The sequence below is a fragment of the Pelodiscus sinensis genome, chromosome 1 (genome assembly GCF_052426305.1).
Source record: "Pelodiscus sinensis isolate ZL-2025 chromosome 1, ASM5242630v1, whole genome shotgun sequence".
NCBI classification, from domain to species: Eukaryota; Metazoa; Chordata; order Testudines; family Trionychidae; genus Pelodiscus; species Pelodiscus sinensis.
Genome location: NC_143052.1, coordinates 63197692 through 63219367, shown reverse-complemented (window position 1 = coordinate 63219367; position 21676 = coordinate 63197692). Strand labels below are relative to the sequence as shown.

Here is a 21676-nt window from a genome sequence, read left to right as displayed (position 1 = left end):
AGCCGCACAGGCGGCGGGGTCCTCCGCCTCTGCGGCTTTGCTCCTGTGCCTCCTTTGTACACAGCAGGGAGACATTAGCAAAGCCGCAGAGGCGTGGGACCCCGCCGCCTCTGCGGCTTTGCTCCGGGGCAAAGGAGCAAAGCCACACGGGCAGCGGGGTCCCGCCGCCTGTGTGGCTTTGCTCGGGTCTCCCTGCTGTGCTGGGGAGTCCCCCCCCAGCACACCAGGGAGAACTGGAGCAGCTTTTCTCGCCCTGGAGGACGCGGTGGCGGGACCGCTGCGCTCTGGGTGGTCCCGCCACCCGCGAGCTCCGGGGCGAGAAAAGCCCCGTTCGTAAGTGCAGATCTGACGCAAGTCGGATCCGCGTAAGTCGGTGACTGCCTGTATTTGGTAATTTTTACCCAAATTCTGAGACCAGCCTATTATTTAGGGGTTGACAATGGCTAATTTTTGTACACTTACAACACATTTTCTTTTCGTTCTCATTACTTCTATTCCACCCCTACCACCTCCTGAAAGACAGACAGACAATTTCCCTCCAGCCCGAGAGTGTATGGTTATCAACAAGTAATGTTTTTGCTCGGGTTAAATGGTATCATTAGGGGGAAAAAAAAATGCATTTTCTGGACTTCACCACATTTTACAATTTTACTAATAATTCCAGGATACAAAAAAAAGAGGGTTGTAACACGAGTCGCTTTGGGGATAAGAATGACTGCGAGTGGATAAACAGAATTTCCTCTTAAAATTAAAGAGGAAGTCTCAGAGGGGTAGCTGTATTAGTCTGTAACTTTAAAAACAATGAGTAGTCCTGGGGCACTTCCATAGCCACTGCTCCCTTTGCCTGGGCACAGGAGCAGGGCAAGGCAGAGCAGGGACCAGGTAACCCACTGCGACTGTCCCAATCCTGAGGCCCACCTCCTACACTCCTCCCTTCACACATCTGCCCTGCACTGAGCCCCCCACACCTCCAGCCTCCTGCCCTGAGCCCTGCACATCCCAACCCCTGCCCTGAGCCCACCCATACTCTAAGGCAGTGGTCTCCAACATCTTTAAACACAAGATCACGTTTTCAATGTAAGTGCAATGTAAGTTCTACCTCAAACCCAAATACCCTTGCCCCACTTCCTTCCTGCCCCTTCTTTGAGGCCCTGCCCCTGCTCCACCCCTTCTCCGAAGCCTCACCTTGCTCACTCCACCCACCCTCACTCACTTTCACCAGTCCAGAGTATGGGGTTGGGTGCAGGCTCGGATCTTGAGGCAAGGAGTTTGGAGTGTGAGAGGGGCTTCGGGCTTAGCCCAGGGTGGGAGACTGGGGTCCAGGAGTTTCAGGATGCAAGTTCTGAGAAGGAGTTTGTGTGCAGGAGGACTCACGTCAGAGGCAGGAGGTTGAGTATAGGAGGAGATTTAGGGCGGGAACAGCCAAAAAACAAAAATTACACACTTTGCAAGCAGTAAAAGTAGTAACAACAACCCCCCACATATGTGTTGGGTCGGGACACGAGAATGAAGGACAGTGTGTGTTTGTAAGAATGACAGAGACACACACTGTGTGTGTGTGACAGATTTGCATTGCCAAGCTCCCTCCATCCCCTTCTCTCTGCATGGATTTAGGGTATAGTAGTGGGGGGATGAGGGACACCCTGATATCAGTACTCCCTCCCCTTCTTCCTCCCAGATCCTGCACAGCAAGCAGGAGGCTCCCATGGGGGCAGCTCCAAGGCAGAGGGCAGAGCAGCGTGACAGTGGATGGAGGGGCAGCTGAAGTGCCAGTGCTTGACAGCTTCCTGGCCAAACCAGTCAGGATCACCTGTCAGAGGTTCCAAAATCTATTTGTAGACCCAGATCTACTGGTTGGTGACCAGTGCCCTAAGGGGTGGGAGGGTGCAATACAATAGTACCTGAAAGAAATTTAAGTTATTTTCACTCCTGGGACTACCCCCCTGATCACCTGTACCTGCACAAACACTCACGTTGACCCAGCAATGACTGCTATGGAACCTACCATTTATTTGCTATCTCAAGAGGAAGAGACTGTGTGAAGGGGTCAGTAATAGGAGTATCTGGAGAATGAGCCAAATAAAGAAAGCACTTAGATACCATTGTGATAGAAACAAGCTCAAATAGATGGCAGATGAGACAGATTGTTTATTCCAACTGATCTCATATTCAGAATATGAATACTGTAGTTTTCATGTGAACCTTGTTCAGAGAAGGAAATGGATATTATACATGTATCCAGGAGCCTGCTAGAGTTTTATGACTAGGTTTCAAAAGTGAACATCGCCCCTGCTTTGGCCAGACACCTGTAAACATAAGGAGTTACTAGTGAAAAGACTGAGACTACTTAGTTTGGAGAGGAGATCAATAAAGGGAATGTGACAGAAATATACAAAATAAGGAGGCAATATAATCCAGACACAGGATGGGAATGAGATTTATGCTCTCATCTGCTATCCTTGCCTTGCAGAGCAAAATGACTTAGAAAATGCAGAATACATGGGAATGGTTCTGACCATTTTAATTAACTTACTGTCATCTTCCTTCCAGCTTGATGATATAGTCACTACTCAGGTAAAAGTAATTGCAAGTTTTGTTTTACAATAGCCATCCAAATTGGACCTTAATGAGGTTGTGACACCTGTCTTCCAATTCAAGCAGATGTGGGTGTCTGACATGTTTATTTGCCAATCCTAGGGTACGTCTAGACTACAGGCTTCTGTTGACAGAAGTTTTGTCGACAGATACTGTCGACAAAACTTCTGTCGACAAAGCGCATCCAGACTACATTGAGTTCTGTCGACAAAGCAAGCTGCTTTTGTCGACATGGTAGTCTGGACGCAAAGGACAGTTTCCATTCAATAACACCTTCTGTCGACAGAAACTCTGTCGACAGAAGGTGTTATGCTTCGTAAAATGAGGTTTACCAGCGTCGACAAAACTGCTGAGTTCTGTCGACGTTATGTCGACAGAACTCAGCGGTAGTGTGGACGCAGGTATAGTTTTGTCGACAAAAGTCCACTTTTGTCGACAAAACTCTGTAGTCTAGACACACCCCTACAGAGGAAGTCTCAATGCTATGATACAAACCTCTCTCAGATTAATTCCTAATCACTGTGGTTTTGCCATTAAATTAATTCAGCAAAAGGCAAACTAATGTTCATTATTTTGTATAGGGATCAACATAATAAATTACCTGAAAATAGTTATTGTAAAGACTTTAAGGATGATCGCTGAACACTGCAGTTTAATTAAACAGGTTGCAGTTTTCTTCGTATTCTTGCTGCTATAAAAACTAAATTCAGTTTGTTAACAAAGATGACAATTTCAAGTGGATTAAAAGATGACAGGTCTCGCCTATAATTTCTTTCTAGTCATATTTACAGCACTAATTCAGGATAGTCATTAGAATGAAATAAAAATACTTTATTATACTTTTGCCATTATCCATTACATTTTACTAGACTTTACAGCTGAGTGATATGAAATAGTTCAATATTCTCTTCAAAGTCATAATTTTCCCATTTCTGCTCATTCTACAGAAAATCATCCTAATCTTCTTGCTCAGATAAGATTTTATAACTCTATTCCTCTTTCTTTATCTCTCCTCACTTTTTTGGTGTGAATCTAGACGGCCAAAACTCTTATCCTTTTGTTATTCAGATTTATGACTACAAAAGTTGAAATAGAAGACATGAAGGTTTCTACAACATTCTCTTGGAAAACAAGCTCATGTGTCAATTAAAATCAAAAGAGGGAAAGATGGCTATTATGTATCAAGAAATTCATGAGAGAAGAATGAACATTCAGATCCTCCCATCTAGCTTAGTTCAGCATGAGACTCAACTGGAATGGGCAACGTTATAAAATCTTATCTGAGCAAGAAGATTGGGATGATATTCTGTAGAATGAGCAGAAATGGGAAAATTATGACTTTGCAGAGAATATTGAACTATTTCATATCACTCAGCTGTACAGTCCAGTAAAATGTAACAATTAATGGCAAAAGTATAATAAAATAAGTCCTTAGTTAGAATTAACTGTTGCAGGAGGAGTAACAGTTAATCGGAACTAAAGACTTAGTTCAGATTAACTTCTGACTGCCGTGTGTAGCCGCGGGTAGTCAGTTCGAACAAAGGGGATTTAAAAATGGCGACCACACGGGAACATACATATTTAAATCCTGGGCTTCATTTGCAAGTTTGAATGCCTACATTAGCCAGCCTAGTTCGAACTAGGGGGCTAGCGTAGACATACCCTTGGTGTTGATGGAACTGCTCATGCTGGTCACATCTTCTCAGTGGTGGTTCATTCTCTTTCTTTGTCCTACTCTCCTAGTACCATTGGTTCAGTGCCTACGTTCTTAGGGAACTCTTCACGTTCCTCCTCCTCCTTGCTCTGCATCACTCACTGAGACTACTGCTAGCCTCAATGGTAGCTGCTGCTCCTGACCCTCATGAGCCATGTCTGGATGGTCTCACTGCGATAATACTGAGCATGCTGGCAATCTTTTTTAGCTGGTTCAGGGCTCACTCTTGGGGAGCACCGCTCTCTTTTTAGAAACCTTACAGATGGGATCTGCAGCTTTCTCTCTTAAACCGTCAGTCCCTAGATTTCAAGGGCTGTGGGAAAGATTTGTGTCACATGGGTTACTCTTGGTGCAGATCCAGAGAAGGCTGAAGAGCTGCTTCTGTCAGGATAAGATTTTGTCTCAGCTTCTGTCCTTCTAAGACCTATGTTTGAGTTGTTGGCAGAGACCACACTTTGGAGGAATGTGGTCTTCCCAGAGGCAGCAGATACAGCCACAATGTCTATCTGTGCAGCTACAGGGTTGACTTCTTTACATGAGAGACACTTCTTGAAACCTGTGCATGTTAAAAAGTCTCAGAGGGGTAGCCGTGTTAGTCTGTAACTTTAAAAACGAGTAGTCCTGCAGAACCTTAGAGACTAACAAAAATATATAGAATAATGAGCTTTGGGTCTTACCCATGAAAGCTCATGATCCTATATATTTTTGTTAGTCTCTAAGATGCCACAGGACTACTCGTTGTTGAGAAACCAGGTAACCAGGTGTACTAGACATGCTCTGCAGAGTGCGGAGGAAGAGACGGGTTCTAGTCAAAGGGGAAATAAAAGTCTTTTTTTTTTTTTGAGAAAACAATAAAGAGAATCTACAGCTCAGAGAAAATGGGGATTAATTAGCTATTGAAATACTAAAGGAGAGACACAGCGAGAGAACAATCCACAAACAGACTGCTAATAGCTTGTGTCTCTAGCCTGGGGGGGGGGGGAGTGGGATGGGGGGAGAAATGAGAAGGAATGTGCAGGGAGTGGGGAGATAGAAGGGGCTAGGTTCGCCCCTATGTGGTATGGCATGTGCCGGCCAAACAGACATCAGAAGTTGCTCGATTAGCAGTGCAGGGATGCTCGTGTACCTACTGTGGCGAACCCATAAGGACACAACTCAAAAGAAGTTTCCATACAAAACAAAAACAGAATGGCAATTTTATTTTACTTCCCATTTTGAATTGTTAATGAGCATAGTACTGAAGAAAGTGATGGATTTATAATACTGACTTGAGCTATGTAGGGAGGTGTTGTACAAGCCTACTCATACTACTCAGCAATTGCACTGCAATTTTGATGCCAAACACTTCTCTGGTCCCATTCCTAGGGCTTCTCTTGAGCATATTCTTGGGGCTTTTTTTTGCCAAATAAACTGAACTGTGCCAAAATGCTGTAGGCACCAGAATGAGACAACCAGATTCATTTTCACTAGTAAAGCAAGAAATACAAGTTTTCGTTAAATATCCAATATTTCAGGAACATAAGCACAAAGTCTCTTTTGACTTGCTCACTGAACAAGACTACAGCAAGATCAGCTTTTGCAGAATATTTACGTTGCTTCACTCAATTTAAAATTGCACAATGAATGTCAGTCCTTAACAAGCTATCACATTTTTTTAAAGAATATACAGCACTCAAGATGTTCTGCTGATGAATGAGGTTTCCTTGAAAGAAGAACTTAACGTCTGACAAAGTAATTTCCTCACAGGCCAAGCTTTCTGAATTTAATTTCATTTCTGACCAAAAAAAACCCGACCCTGAGACAGCCTACTTTGCTGTTCTATTGTAATATCATCAAGCATCCTGATCTCCAAACACATCACCAAAACTCAAGAGTTACATGTAAGCAAAGCGTGAGTATTTACTTCACCTCTAAACCAACATTTACCTGCCAAATTATTTCTAATGGCAACCCTTTTTAACTGTGTAAAATGAAAGCAAAAAGAGGAAAGAAGGTGCCTTGTAATAATTATTATGTAGAACAGTACTGTACAAATTATTCTTCCAGATAAAGTTGACACATTTTATTTCCATTACAAGACCAACTTAAATATATGTGAAAGCTACTGTCTGAGCAAGACAAGTCATTTGAAAAAAGAAGCAATTTTTAAAATAAGTGGAAGAGAAAGAAAAATAATACAGTGTCAGCGAAGACACTGAATTCTTAGTTTCTTAGGCAAAGCCCTTTAAAACACACAGATTTTTAAATGCTGCAACATGGTGCTTTGTTGTCATTTCTTAGAACAAAAGTGGCTAATGTAGTGTGTTTTCTAGTTCACTGAAATTATTAGCTCTTTGGTAATCTTGGAATTAGATTACAGTACTAAAAATTTAGATATGCAGAAAGAAGGGAATGATCTGAAACTCTGAGGAGATCATAAAAAGTAGTGTTATTTATCTACTGTAGAGAAAATACAAAACAGATCACACTTCATATTGGGCTAGATAATTGCATTAATAAGGATGTACATATGTACAAGACTGCTGTACTATAGAGCCCAGATCCAAGGATCTAGCTGACACCAGTTGAAAGGTACTCTCTTTGAAATGCTAAGAGAGACAAGAAGCAAAACAGCAGTGGTAGAAGGCAAGTATACCTAGCCAAGGTCCATTATGAACTATATGTGCAGAATAAAGGTGGCAAACTCAGAGACTTCCTGTAATGACCAACCCAACAATAAAATGAATCAGGAGACAAATGAAGTTTTCTAATGTTGTTAATTTGCCCCTTAAAAGTTTTAAGCAAATAGGCAAGTCTGTAAGACTGTGTTTAAACTAAAGACTAAGGAGTGACCATAAGTCCAGATATTGCAATATATATTGAACTACCGTATCTGACCAACTCTTCTCCTCCTCTGTGGTAAACAGAAATAAGAGAGTATGGATGATCAACTTTAGTTATCAATAGTCAGGACAGTATTTAGCTCTTTCATTCCTTTATTGGATGTGTCCAAATATTTTGTCCCAGCTTGTGAGCATTCCTCAGCATATTATAAATATTCTGAGTTTACTTTCCTGTCTTTAAATTAAGTCTAAACCTATTAAACATTCCTAAAATAATTTTCCTAGGAATTGATAAAGTGTTTGATTGTTTGGTCTATATTTTGATTTTAGCCTTTTGGGATATGCTTTAGATGAAAAATGAGTTTTGTTGGTGACTGGCGTAGGTATGCTGCAGACTTTAACAGCATTGTTTTTCAAAATATCTGTGAAAGGAGTGACAGATAAATATATTGTATATTTTGTATCAAAATAAGTAAATAAATCCAGAAGGGAGACAGGAAAGAAATTGTCTTTGGAGATGTTCTACTTGTTCAAGAGAAACATTTCCATTTTTAGAGGAAAAAGCATCCCACCAAGTCAGGTTAACTTGCATCCGCAAAAGCAACAGAACTAAATGCAACACAGTGCAAGCTTGAGTACTGTATGTTTGAGTATTCAGCTACTGCAAGTCTCTGTTTCAGATGCATAGCACGTGCACTTCTCTCATTTTGCAAGGTTTCCACATTCTTAACTTTAGCCTATGTCTGGGCTGCATGAGGAAAATGGTTTCTTGACATTATGCCACTGGACTGCAAATGAAGTTATACGTTTTGTTTGATTCCTTCCTTTTGTCCCATTCCCCCTTACCATTACCATCACTATCATATGCACCTTATACCCAGTATCCCCAAGCAGTGACATACCTCATCTTCTACCTTCTGCAAAATTTTCTTTCAAAGTTCAATCCCTGAAAGTAAGACCTGTGATCAGAACCTCCTGAGGTTTCTCCAACTTATGTTTAGAAGTAGGTGAACAGAAAGGAAAGGCGGTCAAAGCTGCTTCTGAAGAGGTTTACTCATAATTCCACATGAAGAGAAGCTCCGTAGGGAAAGACATCCTTACTACCATCTCCTAGTGAATAGGGGGTAGAATAGCTACAGAGATAGCTTATTTGCATGAGCCATTTACCCAGAAATCCTGCAGTGACACTTTAGAGAATGAACAGAACTGTGCACACTCTGAACTGGTAGGGCGGTGGGACTGAACAGACACGGAAGGAGGAGTAAGGTATTCCTACATTATACTAGGGACTTTGCTTTACAGCCCTACATGCAGTGCCCCACCTTGTAGAGTGTGGAAAGAGATGACATAGAGGTAACTGCATAGTGAGAGTTAACAAACACAGAGATGAGTTTGTGTCAACAGGAAGCACAAAGGTGGCTCTTTGCTGAAACTGCAGAAGGCAGCAGCAAACCTGAGTGAACTCCGTTGAAGACCTCCATAAATATAGTATCACCAGAGCAGTGCTAGGTGTTGGAGTCTCAAGGCCAGACCATGCAGCACTCACCCTAGGAGCTGGAGACCAGCTGCCCTGAATGCATTCCCAAACTCTGAGGATGTGTCTTCTCAGTTAAAAGACTTCTGCCAGATATACTGCAAGGTAGGTGTTATACTTTATTAGTAGTATTTTTATATGTTGTATAATTGCATTTTCCCATGTTAATGCTGTGTCCCCTTAAATCCTTGATTTATCTACAAACTCCATGCTTGTAAGTAGGGACATATTGCCTGTTAAAGATGTTCAGAGAGGTTTTTCCTGTTTCCCTCAGGTTTGTAGGAGCGGGTCACAGCAGGTGGTGTTCGTTAGGTTTAACATCTAAACCCAGCCCTCAGTGCTGCCAATGATACCAGAAGAGTTACAGAAGCAAGAGGAGAAAGTGCTCACTGATTTTTTGCACCAGAACTTCTACCTCTTTTTAATTAAATTAGGCATGTTCCTGCTAATGTGACATTTGAACTCTTGAGTTGCAGTTCCAGGAGAAGACATGGAGGCAGCAAATTCCCAGATGAAAAAAAAAAGAGACAGAAAAACCAACCAGTGGAACAACTACATTGTAACTAAACGTTTTAAAAAAGAAGCTCTCATTAGTGATACCAACACACACTGGCTACGTCTACATTGGCAAGATTTTGCGCAAATACTTTTAACGCAAGAGTTTTTGCGTTAAAGTATTTGCGCAAGAGAGCGTCTACACTGGAATGTGTTTTTGCGCAAGAGATGTGCTTTTGCACAAAAGCATCTGTGCCAGTGTAGATGCTCTCTTGCGCAAGAAAGCTCCGATGGCCATTTTAGCCATCGGGCTTTCTTGCGCAAGAAATTCATGTTGCCTGTCTACACTGGCCTCTTGCGCAAGATCAGTTGCTCAAGAGAGCTTATTCCTGAGCGGGAGCATCCTAGTTCTTGCGCAAGAAGCACTGATTTCACACATTAGAACGTCAGTGTTCTTGCGCAAGAACTCCCCGCCAGTGTAGACAGGAAGCATGTTTTTGCAAAATCATGCCAAGGTAGACACAGCCTAAGGTTCTTTTGGGGTATTTTACTGCTACCCACAAAGGGTGTGCAATGATCACCTGAAATATACACATTATACAGAGTGAAAAAGAACCATGTACACAATTCTTATATTTGACAATCCATTCCATACAGAACATTACAACTCTCCCTGGGTACCAGCAGACATGCATGCATGTCTCGCTTTCCCATTAGTCACCTGGTCACTACACACTTACAATTAAAGTAATGATGCCTGATGCTCTAAATGACTTTGTATCCCTATTAGTAAAGTGGTGATAACAATAGTTAGCCATGTGCTTTGAGATCTATATATTGCAAATGTTATATACATACTAAGCATCATTTCATCAACATTGACATTTCCCTTAATTTAATTGTTCTGCATCAGATATATTGATACAAGTCTGCACATTAATCAGATCTAGTTTACTGTTCGCAGTGGACTATTGCTGTGTAACAATGGAGAATATGAACTTCTTGAATTTTGTTCCAAAATGCCACCTTAATTTCCAACCAAGCTCCTAGCACAATGGGGCCTCTCTACGGTTTATTAATAGCAAGGAAGGAAGGAAGGATTCCTTACACAAAGTTAGGCTATATTCTCAGCTTTGTCTCACATGGGTTAATCTGACCAATGACAAATTCTGAGAGAACAGTAGGACAAATACTATATTCTTTAAGTGTGTCTTACAGTAGATTTTTTTCTAAATTATTTGAATCCATAAGACCATGATATAAAGTAAACTACAGTCATTTTGTCATACAAGAACATTTACAGCATGAAGTTAATTTCATGTTCTTTGAGGCAAAATTTTGCCCTTGAAAAAGATACAAAATTAGTATGAAGTTTCTCAGACAAAATGTTTAGTCATAAGCATGAAAATGTGTGTCCTGTACAGATGTTATAAATATTTAAATGATAAATATTGATCATCCATACATGAATTTTACAGCACTCTTTTATGTTAAATGTTTAAGTTCAAATTAATCTTTTTTGACATCTGCCTCTATTTCAGTGTTGTACAGAGTTTCTAGAGTTTGACTTTACAGTGAACCTATTAGATTTTTTTTAAAGCTATATTCCAGATTTTGTGTCAGCTTCAAAGCAGAGTAGATTTTTGTGCTTCAAAAATAATTTCCATTCTTCCCATCCCATCAAATACATAGAAAGAGTGATTCCTAAGGGCTTGTCTATTCTTTAAAGTTAATTAATTTGAACTAAAGTAAATGTGAATTGAAACTACACCAGCTATTCCTGAAAAACTCTGGAATAAAAGTTTAATCTATTTTCAAAACTGAAGAGGAACAAGGCCTTATTTTACCATGAGAACACGGTCTATACATGGAGTTATTCAGAAATAATAAAGTCTTAGAAGTACTTCTTTCTATTTTGAAATGGATGTGTGCAGAAAGACTATCTCCAACATGCATGTAGGTAAAGGATGTTGCTAAATCAGTGAGAGTTCAAAGAATAGCCATAAGAATATTTAAAGAATCAGAAAACCTGCTTCATAGTGATAAACTAAATAGATTGAGCTCCTGGAGTCTGACAAACAGAAGGTTAAGGGATAACTTGATTACAATCTGTATATATCTATCTATCCATGAAGAAAACAAATATTTAATAACGGGCTCTTCCATCTAGCAGAGAAAGGTATAAACACAGTCCAGTGCTTGAAAGTTGATGCTAGACAAATTCCAACTGGAACTAAAGTGTAAATTTTTAACGAGAGAGTAATTAACCATGGGAATATCCAAATTTACCCAGGGTCATGGCTGATTCGCCATCACTGACAATTTTAAAATCATGATTGGATGTTTTTCTAAAATACACACTCTAGGAATTATTTTGAGGAAGTTCTATGGCCTGTGTTATATAGGACATCAAACTAGATGATCACAATGACTCCTTTTGGACTTGGAATCGATACAACTACTTAAAAACACTGAACACAAAATGAAGCACTTGAAAAGTATTTCAATTACAGGATAACAGAGTAACAGGTTCCAACAGCTGGGACTCTATGGAATAAAAAGAATTCTAACCATACCACTTGAATCCTATGCATCTAACAAATATATGTATCTATTACACAATGTAGACTCCCTTCTTCAAAAGATATTTATCACAAACTCTCCTGTGACCATTACTATGTTTACATTACAAGGGAAAATATAGGTCATTACATTGGTACTAGTTCTTAGTCAAACAAGTCCAGCAGTCAAATGTTTAAAAATGACTCCTTTTCCTTTAAAGTACCGAGGCAAATGGAGTTATCAGGCAGTAAACCAGAAGTCCTGTCTTTGGGGTCAGGAGCATTGTAGGCTGCATGCCCCTGTCCTCAGACTGTTTTAAACACATACCAGCAAGGATGTTTCTCCTCAGTACAGCACAGCAATTTTATTTGCTGACGTAGTGATGCTCTTTTTCTAGCTCTTTTAATTGCCAGGATTTGAATGACTGTTTTCCCCTTTCTCTGCTGCACTGGGGCATCTTTAATTATAAAGACAGCAAAGATGGCTTCCTCTTGAAAGGTCAGTACCCTTGTTCTAGCTCCAACCAGCAAGCCAGGCAGATGTCCATCACATTGAGTTCAAGGGATGCAAGCTATATATTTATCCATCTCAAAATTATGATTATGACCTACAGCTGGCATTGGGGATCAATCTGTCTTATTTGCTTCACAAGGAAAGAAAATATACTCCTGGTCTATGACAATAAGGACAAAAGTAAAAGGGAAGCTTATCCACCAAATCTGCCTGATACAAACACAAGTATCCAAGAAAAAGCGTATATCCCACCACTCATCTCATTTTCATTTCTCTGCAGAGCAGGGAGGATTCTGATATGTAAAGTGAGATGAAGAAACAAGAATGTTGCCTTCCTGCAGATTTGCTGAAGACCATGGCTTGCTGGGGAATCACAGCACTTGGAATTTAAATTGAGAGGATGTCAAAATAGTAGCAGGGAAATATTTTCCTCAAGTTTCTACCACGGTACTGAACATGGCCCTTATTGTAACAATTGAAATCATCATCATTGCCAAGTGGGAGCTGCTCTTCAGAAGTGGACAGATCAGTAGGTAACATACCAGCTTCATATTTTAGAAGGATGAAGCCACATACATCATGGTGCTAAGGTGGGTACTGCCATATCTGTCCATGTTAAAGACACATTGATACCAAAGGAATGAGATTTCCTAAGTACGGTGACTAACACAATGTCCAAACCAACTCTCTGGCATGACTACAAAGTGGTCTCATTATCACTTTAAGTTTTGTATGCCTCTACCCACTTCTCAAGTGAAAGCATTGTGTATGGAGTAGGGATGTTAAAATTAGGTTAAATAGGAAAGTTACATGCTGCGAGGCCACCAGCCCTTACCAACCCAGCTCCCTGAAAGCCTGAGTGTAACCAACACCATTAACTGATAAGCATCATCTTATCGGTTAAACAGTTAGGGTATGTCTACACTACAAAGTTAGTTCGAACTAACGGACGTTAGTTCGAACTAACTTTAATAGGTGCTACACTAGCGCTCCGCTAGTTCGAATTTGAATCGAACTAGCGGAGCGCTTAGTTCGAACTAGGAAAACCTCATTTTACGAGGACTAACGCCTAGTTCGAACTAGCTAGTTCGAACTAAGGGCTGTGTAGCCCTTTAGTTCGAACTAGTGGGAGGCTAGCCCTCCCCAGGTTTCCCTGGTGGCCACTCTGGCCAACACCAGGGAAACTCTATGCCCCCCTCCCGGCCCCGGACCCCTTAAAGGGGCACGGGCTGGCTACGGTGCCCGTGCCAGGTGCAAGCCTGCCAGCACCCAGCTAGCAGACCCTGCACCTGGCACGGCACAGAGCCACCCACCCGATGCCCCCCAGCCCACCCCCTCTTGCCGGGACCAGGCTGGCGGCTCCCGGGAGCTTGCCCTGGACCGCAAGAGGCGGGCACCTTCCTGGGCTAGTGCGGACATCGTGGACCTCATCCACGATCTCCGCACTAGGCACAGGAAAGTGGCCGTCTAGGGCAGGAGAGTTGCCAGCCTGGCCACCCAGGACCAGGTGTGCATGAAAATCAAGGGGGTCCACTGAGACCCCCGACACTGAGCCCTGAGCTTACAATGGCCGTACTGGGTCAGACCAAAGGTCCATCTAGCCCAGTAGCCTGTCTGCCGACAGAGGCCAACCCTAGGGACCCTGGAGGGGATGGACCGAAGACAATGACCAAGCCATTTGTCTCGTGCCATCCCTCTCCAGCCTTCCACAAACTTTGGGCAGGGACACCACTCCTACCCTCTGGCTAATAGGACTCCATGGACCCAACCTCCATCACTTTATCTCACTTCCCTTTAAACTCTGTTCTAGTTGTAGCCTTCACAGCCTCCTGCAGCAAGGAGTTCCACAGGTTAACTATTTGCTTTGTCAACAACAACAACTTTCTCTTACTAGTTTCAAGCCTGCTACCCATTCCTTTCCTTTGGTGTCCTCTAGTCCTTCTTTATGGGAACTCAGGAAGAACTTTTCTGAATGCACCCTCTCCACCCAACCCCTTCTTTTAGAGACCTCTATCCTGTCCCCCCTCCGTCTCCTCTTTTCTAAGCTGAACAGTCCCAGTCTCTGTAGCCTCTCTTCATCTGGGACCTGTTCCCAACCCCTGATCATGTTAGTTGCCCTCCCCTCTCCCAGCCTTTCTCTTCCCCTCTCCCACCTCCTTTTCCCAGTCTCCCCCAGTTTTTTTTCAATAAAGACAGAGTCAATGTTGGAAGAAACGTTATCTTTATTTTGTACATCAATAAGAAGGGGGGCTAAGGAAGGGTAAGTGGAAGGAGGTGAGGGAGGAATGGGGTATGAGCCCCCGATGGGGAGGACTGGGCTGGCTCTGCGGGCTTCTGGGGGTGGAAGCTCTCCTGCAGCCCCCCAATTACTCCCTCTCCCCAGATGGCAGCCTGCGGCAAGTGCAGCTGGGCTGATGGCCGAGTGGTGTGATGTGCCCAGTGTGGGCACTCAGGGCACTCCAAGCCAGAACTTCTTTGCAAGCGGGGCACCCCTTAGAACTGTGTGTCCGGGGTGGGGGTCGGGACCCTTTAAGCGCAGCCCTCGGCTAGCCTGAGACAGCATCTCCATGCTCTAAGTCCTCCTTTTATGCCCTGCCGGCACTGCTTCCGGCCATCCTTAAGCCCTGTTCAGAGTCCACTCAATGTGGACTTGCTAGTTCGAACTAGCAAAACGCTAGTTCGAACTAGTTTTTAGTTCTAGACGCGTTAGTTCGAACTAGCTTAGTTCGAATTAACTAATTCGAACTAAGTTAGTTCGAACTAACTTTGTAGTGTAGACATACCCTTACTCTGTTACAATCCAACATCTCTAGTCTGGAGATCAAGGAATTAGTTCCCAAGTTCAGGATGAATAACTCATTACTGACAAAAAATATCCTTAGTTTCCATATTCACCACTAATGAATCCATGGACAACCTATGCTTTTCAATTGACTCAGTGGTAGCAAAATGCAATGGCATGCAAGTATTTTGGACTCAGCACGTAGAGGCCAGTGTTATATAGGCCAGATGAGACAGATTGTCTAGTGAGAAGAACTAAAGGAAGGTGGGTTCAGTAATACTCGATGTCATTAACTCAAATTCCTAACACTCATGTGCTCCATCTACTGTCCATTGATAAGGACCCACTGTGCACACACACACGCACAGCCCAGCAGTTGTACAAGTTCTTACACACCATCTATTGAAAACAATAAGCTCCAAAGCCTTACATAAATCAGACTTTCAAGATTACCTTTTCAGCAGCTAAAATAATGTTACAATCAAGCAATTTCTCCAATAGTAGAACTATGCTTTTCACACAGATAAGTTGCTCTTAAACTTTTAAAGAGTTCTTTGTAGAAGTTTCATCAGTATTCCACAGATTCCAGGAAATAATATTATCCTTCTTTCTATTCCCAGCCTAGTCATCCTAAAGAAAAGGCATGGTAAATATTGGCTATCAGGAAAGAAAGAAAAAAAAAACATACAGAATACAGAGCCCTCATTCGTAACTTAAATATATTCACTCCAAAGGGGGATTCTTTTATGAGAAGTTTCTTTCCAATTAGGCAACAAGGAAGAGCAACACTTGGTAGTTCTGTTCCATGCCATCTTTTGAGTAGTTTTATAACAAACAACAGCAGATGAACCCAGGGATCCTTGGGTGCTTAACTCATTTTTAGGGGTTGAGAACTATGGGGAGCTCAAGGAAAAGTTGAGGGGGGACCTCAGTGCAGGGGGTTGGGTGTGTGGGAGAGTGAGGGTAGAGGATGGAGGGTATAGGAGTCAGGGAAGGGGGTTGTGAGATGGGAGACTCAGGTGGGAGTTCAGGAGTCAGGGCAGTGGGTGCAGAGCTCAGGGCAGGGAATTGCGTATGGGGGGCTCAGGATAGGGAGTGGGCAGGGGGTGGTGGCTCTGGGCAAGGGCCTTAGGGGGCTCACTGGAGCCTCCTATGGTGATGACTTCCATGGCACCCAAGGCCTCCCTACTGTAGCAGCAGTGGCTGCCCATGATGTCTGCCCAGGATGTCCACAGAGATCTGAGATGTGCTGAAGCGGAGGGTGTGGGAGGAGGGGGAAGTGGATTGGGCTTCCTCCTGTGGGGCATGTGGGTCAGCCAGGTGGAGAGCAACCATGGTCAGCACCAGCACGGGAACCTTACTCATGGATGGTGACTAGGAACATTCAGAGCCTCTCTCTAAGCTGGACACTTTCTTAACAGTGTGGCCGACCCCGTGTGATCACGCTGCAATTCAACTGTCCCTCCTAGCAGTGACTTCCCTTTTGTGTTTTGGAAAACAATCCCATTCCAGGCACAATCTGTTTTCCTGGAACAACCAAACCCTCACCTTGTTTTAAGTTAGGATAAGAGGAAGCTGCATGCCAAATTTGGTGGTCCTAGCTTTTATCGTTTAGGAGGAGTTCTTGAACAAATGGACTCACAGACAGGCAAATGGACTCACAGACAGGCAGAAGCACAAACTCTCTAAAATATATTATACAGACACAGCTGAAAATGCTTAAAACCACCTTGCCTTTCCATTTCCATAGTCACAAGCCATGGGCACAAAATGAGCATTTACCTCACTTGAGCAAGATCTGCAACTAGGAACCAAACATAACAATTAAAGCCACAATAATACTGAACTATATATGATTCATGGATTGTGTCTTATAAGTGCTCCCTTCTGCAGAATTCACACCCTATCCTACCTGCTGCAAAGATACAGTCCAGTGTAAAAAGAAAAATAGTACAGGTACCTCACAATTCAAATTGAGATCACTGCTGTAAATGGGAATGAAGGAAATATGTAATTTCTGAAAAACTACTAGGTCACTAACATTGTAAAATTTTTATAAGTATAACAGTTCCAAAACCTTCGTTAAGTAAATTCATGGGATAATATTAACTTAATTCCAAGACTGCTGGGAACTACTATTAATATTGTTTTTCTATTTAAAACAATATTTTCCCTCTTAATCAAGATATGTATTTTTGAGTGACAAGTAACAGACATTTCAGCTGCTCTCAGCATAAGAAATTATTTGTACAATTTTATAACTATTTTTACTATTTTATAACTTCAATAAACACCTGGGTATTAATAATTTAACAAGTGGCAGACTGCTTTCACCGTCTGCATTTGGAGAAAACAGTCCTGTGTTTTGCCTTGTTAGAAACATATTACTCCATTACACTGACCTTCATTTGTTTCCCCGTAACACTAAAATTCTTTAAAAAGGTAAGTTGAGAGATATTGCCTTTTGGTAAACCTCCTAGCGAGAAGTCTACAAACTGGTCTGGCATGTATCATGTACATGTGTCTGTCATGAAAATTTAAGGACAAATCAGCTGCTTCTTGACATATAGGCTGCACAGTATTCAATTCCTATGAAGAAAAATATTCTTTTTTAAAAATAATGGTCACTCCCAAACGCCACCACTCCTCCACTTGCTTCACTTTTTATTATGATGAATTTAAAAAAAAAGATGGATCAGTTAAAACTACTGCAAAAAACAATTGGCTTTCTGGTGATCATCTCAAGATTAAAAAATAAATTCTCTTTCATTGAAGAGAAAGAAAGCAAAGCCATCAGCAAACACAATGCTATCCTTAGGTGGTGAGAAAACCAAGTTCCTTTTAAAAATTGGCCTGCCTCAGTCTGATTAAAACTGAAACTGAATTGATAAATAAATCTGATGAGAATGACATGAATACAGTGTACTCAGCATGACATTATAAATGTAAACATACCTGAATTGGAGTCAAACTTTGTTTCTGACCTGCAGAGGGAAACAAGGACAATTTACATTATAAGAACTGCTTTTAATAATGGAAACTAGTTGACAAGATGTAAAAAAACCTACCATATTTAAGAAACAGGCATACCTGTTTTAATAATTCATGCATGCAAATTGATTTTAATGCCAAATGATGCTTTTCATATACTTTTATTGGATTTGCACAATGTACAAATACAAGGAAGAGAAATTTTAAAAGAAAAAACACAATATGAAAACAGGATTAAGTTGTATAACTATGAATTACAGCACATATTTGTAGTTATGAAATACACATTGTTCTCATTCATTTTAGTTTTCAAGAAGCCATTAATAGGATTCCATATATTCATGAATGTTTCTAATCTATTTTTGAACCAGATACTCTTTCATTAATATCATATGTATTATATACAAAGATCAGTATTTAGTTGGACGACATCTTAGGAGGGTTTTTTGTGTGTCTTTAATTTATTCACTCTGCAAATAGAAAAAATAGTTCTGTTCTCTTTAACCGTAGTTGAACTGATTTTAATGTCTTAGCAAACATAATGATGTGTACTACAGACACAATTATCCTCTTTGTTGTGTACTACAGCTTTTCATTCTCTCACAAGGAGCATTGTCTTCTAAGTGCTTAGCACATTGCAAATGAACCTAGTAACCTGTACATTTAATAAGAAGGGGAAAAAGTTTAGCCTGTGTGGGAACATTATGTTTCAGATATAGGTTAATAATAGTCGTAAATTCAGAAGCCTTTGAAATTCACAGTTCAGCTGTGGGAAAACGTAAGTTGGGTAATTATTCTCAGGATGCTGCTGAAGTGCTGTCAAGCAGAATTAACCCTACCACTAGGCCTATCTGCACAATCTGCTATAAGACAGCATTGTCTATATCCAGCTCTCAAACCAATTAGCGGACATGCTCCAGTCAGATTGATATCACACAATCAGCTGCTGCCACAGCAAGATACAAGAACTAACCAGCAGGAGTCCTGTTAGAGGAAACTAACCAACAGAAAGCCTTTTGGGGGAAATACATTTTAACCAAGAGCGAAATAACATTTGGTTCTTTTAACCAGTGACAGGGTGTTTGGGTGGCTTTGGAAGTTATAACCTTGCTTTATGAAAAAAAACTAAAGTACAGGAACAACACAGAGCTATTTCTTTGATGGGGGGCTTTGATATGTCTAAAATAGTGTAAAGATATTCATATGGTGAGACTCTACAAGAGCAAATTAATGTCTATCCTCTACATTTAAGAAAATTTGACATATTTCCACAGAGAATATTAATGGAAGAATAGGCGAAAACAAGAGAAAGGGAGATGTGTTAAACACTCAAAAAGGAAGCTAGAAATGTACCTGCCCTTTCCCTTCCCATTTCTCCCCTTCTTCCACAGTTTAAATGAAAAGCTCAGTTTGGTCAAAGGATGCAATGGAAAAGAAAATACCTATTCAATGATATTTTCAGAGACTTACAGCAGATACACATTCTAATTCATTTTTACCAAGAGCTAACAGAAGCATTAAACAAAGAAAACCTGTAATTCATATATATTCAAAATTAAGACAACAGAGAAAGCTGCACACTTATCATTCTATTTTAGTTCCTTTTTCATATTGGAGGGTTCTTGCAAATGTTTCTGCATGTGACTTACAATGTGTATTCCCACTGAGTTTACACCAAGAGAAAAAGTACAGAGCTGATCCAGAGAGACCCAGTATATTTTGTTTAATATACTCTCACCAAGTTAGACTATATGAAGCTCAATCCTGCTTATCACCATATTATCTGAACACCTCAGATGCCTGGACTTAATGAGCATCAGTACAATTAATATGAATATGGGACACAAGATAACAGCAAGGTTTTCCTATGGCTGGCAGGGGCTAAGTGCCCCCTACATGGTATACTTCCTGGGCAACTTCTCTTTAAAAGGGCCAGGATTCCAAAAGCCAAGAAGGAAGACAGCTTCAGTGAAGTTCTCAGGTTTCTCACCAGTTTAATTTGGATGAATTTTGCAGAAAGAGAAAACTAGTTTCAGAACTCTTGCTATCAAAAATAGCCAATCACTTTTCACTCTCATTAACAACAGCTAGATGCGATACAGATCTTTTCTCTCTTTAGCTCTATCCTGCTGTTAATTTTATGGCAATAAACATGCTATTTCACCTGTGTTTGTTTATCCCTACTGATTGGGCTGCTTCAGGCTTCCTTTTTCCTTTTGTGAAACAGCTTTTACTGAACGGCATTACGCAGCCTGGCCATTCCAATGGCATCTCGATATGGGGTGTCATATGCTAGAAACAGGAACAGATTTTTTTTTTTTTGATTGGGCTGGAGACTAGCCATTCACCTTGTCATGTGAAATGCAACACACCAAGAGAATTGCTGCAACAACTACTAAGCCAGAAAGTAGTTGGGGGAGGAGGTTGGTAAGGGTCACTGAGCAATGTAATGAGTACTAGAGCTCTAAATAGTCATAAATTACAGGACAGCAAACCAGGAAACTGATCTGGGGTAAGAAATGAATAGAACTTAACGTCTGGCAGTAGCTATGAAAGCAAACAGAACACTGGGATGTTGCCATAGAAATCATTTAATAAGAGAACATTATACCACACAGAGAGGGCTAAAGAGACCAAAACTTGGAGTACTGGGCAACATTTAGGATCCAGTATTACAGAAATAGTACTGAAGAATTCAAAACCGGAAAAATGGTTAAGGACCACGAAGTGTCTCTGACACTAAAACTAAGCAATGACTTAGAGGAAAGAATAAAAGAGCAATCTCCAGGATTTGAAGGATTCAAACACCAAGGAAAAAGATTTAAGATGTTTTTGTTTTGAGTGACTGAATGCAACATGGCTAGAATTTAGGGATAAAATGCCATTTGAAGGCAATAGCAAAGCTTCCAGTGACTTCAGGATTTCATCCTAGACTTCAAAGTCATTTTATTTTTCCCCTTACAATAGAGTAGATTAACATTTGAGAAGCTAGGTCCATACGGTCATTAATAGGGTTGCCAGGTGTCCGGTTTTGAACCGGACAGTTCAGTATTTGAGCTTTCTGTTTGGGAAACAAATTAAGAAAATATAAATGAGAAAATAGAAATGTCCGGTATTTTCTAAGTAAGATGTAATGTCAATTGTGAGGTAATGTCAAGTGTTTCTGGTATTTTTGTTGAAACTATCTGGCAACCCTAGTCATTAAAACTGTGAATAAGGAAACACCAATATCAAAGAGAGTATCAAACAAATTCCTGGAAATAAGCTCTAAGGAGAACATGCTCTGTTAAAAAGAAAAATATTCCCTATGACTTCATTACGTTAACATTTCTAAATTCTATTAAGTAGCAGGAAGGACTTTGTGAGGGAGCACAGAAAGGAGGGCCCAGTGTACAGGAGTTAAGGCAAGTCTCGGAAAAACATTCTCCATGGGCCGGATCAGGCCTGCCATGCCACTGCTTTAGACCATGGATACAGGCAGGGAGCCTCAGGCAGACTCCCCTGCTTGCCCCATCCCCATACGGCATTCAGAAAAGCAACTGGGCCCAATTACTTACCTGCAACCAGTGCTAGGCTTAGAAACAATAGAAAAAGGAAGGAGTCTGGCTCAGTTTGGGGCTGATTAGCGAGGAGGCAGGAGCCAGGTTCAGCAATATAAAGCCATGTCT

At 41.2% G+C, this 21676-nt stretch overlaps 1 protein-coding gene across 7 annotated transcripts in view; it reads right to left on the bottom strand.

Annotated features, from left to right (window-relative positions):
• MSRB3 (methionine sulfoxide reductase B3) overlaps nucleotides 1-21676 on the bottom strand; it is a 130758-nt gene that overhangs the window by 47528 nt on the left and 61554 nt on the right. For all 7 annotated transcript variants that reach the window (XM_089779723.1, XM_006130198.5, XM_075931156.2 and 4 more), the window contains one exon: nucleotides 17973-18001. In XM_089779723.1, coding sequence (XP_089635849.1) covers nucleotides 17973-18001 — 29 coding nt within the window. The remainder of the gene's footprint in view (nucleotides 1-17972; nucleotides 18002-21676) is intronic.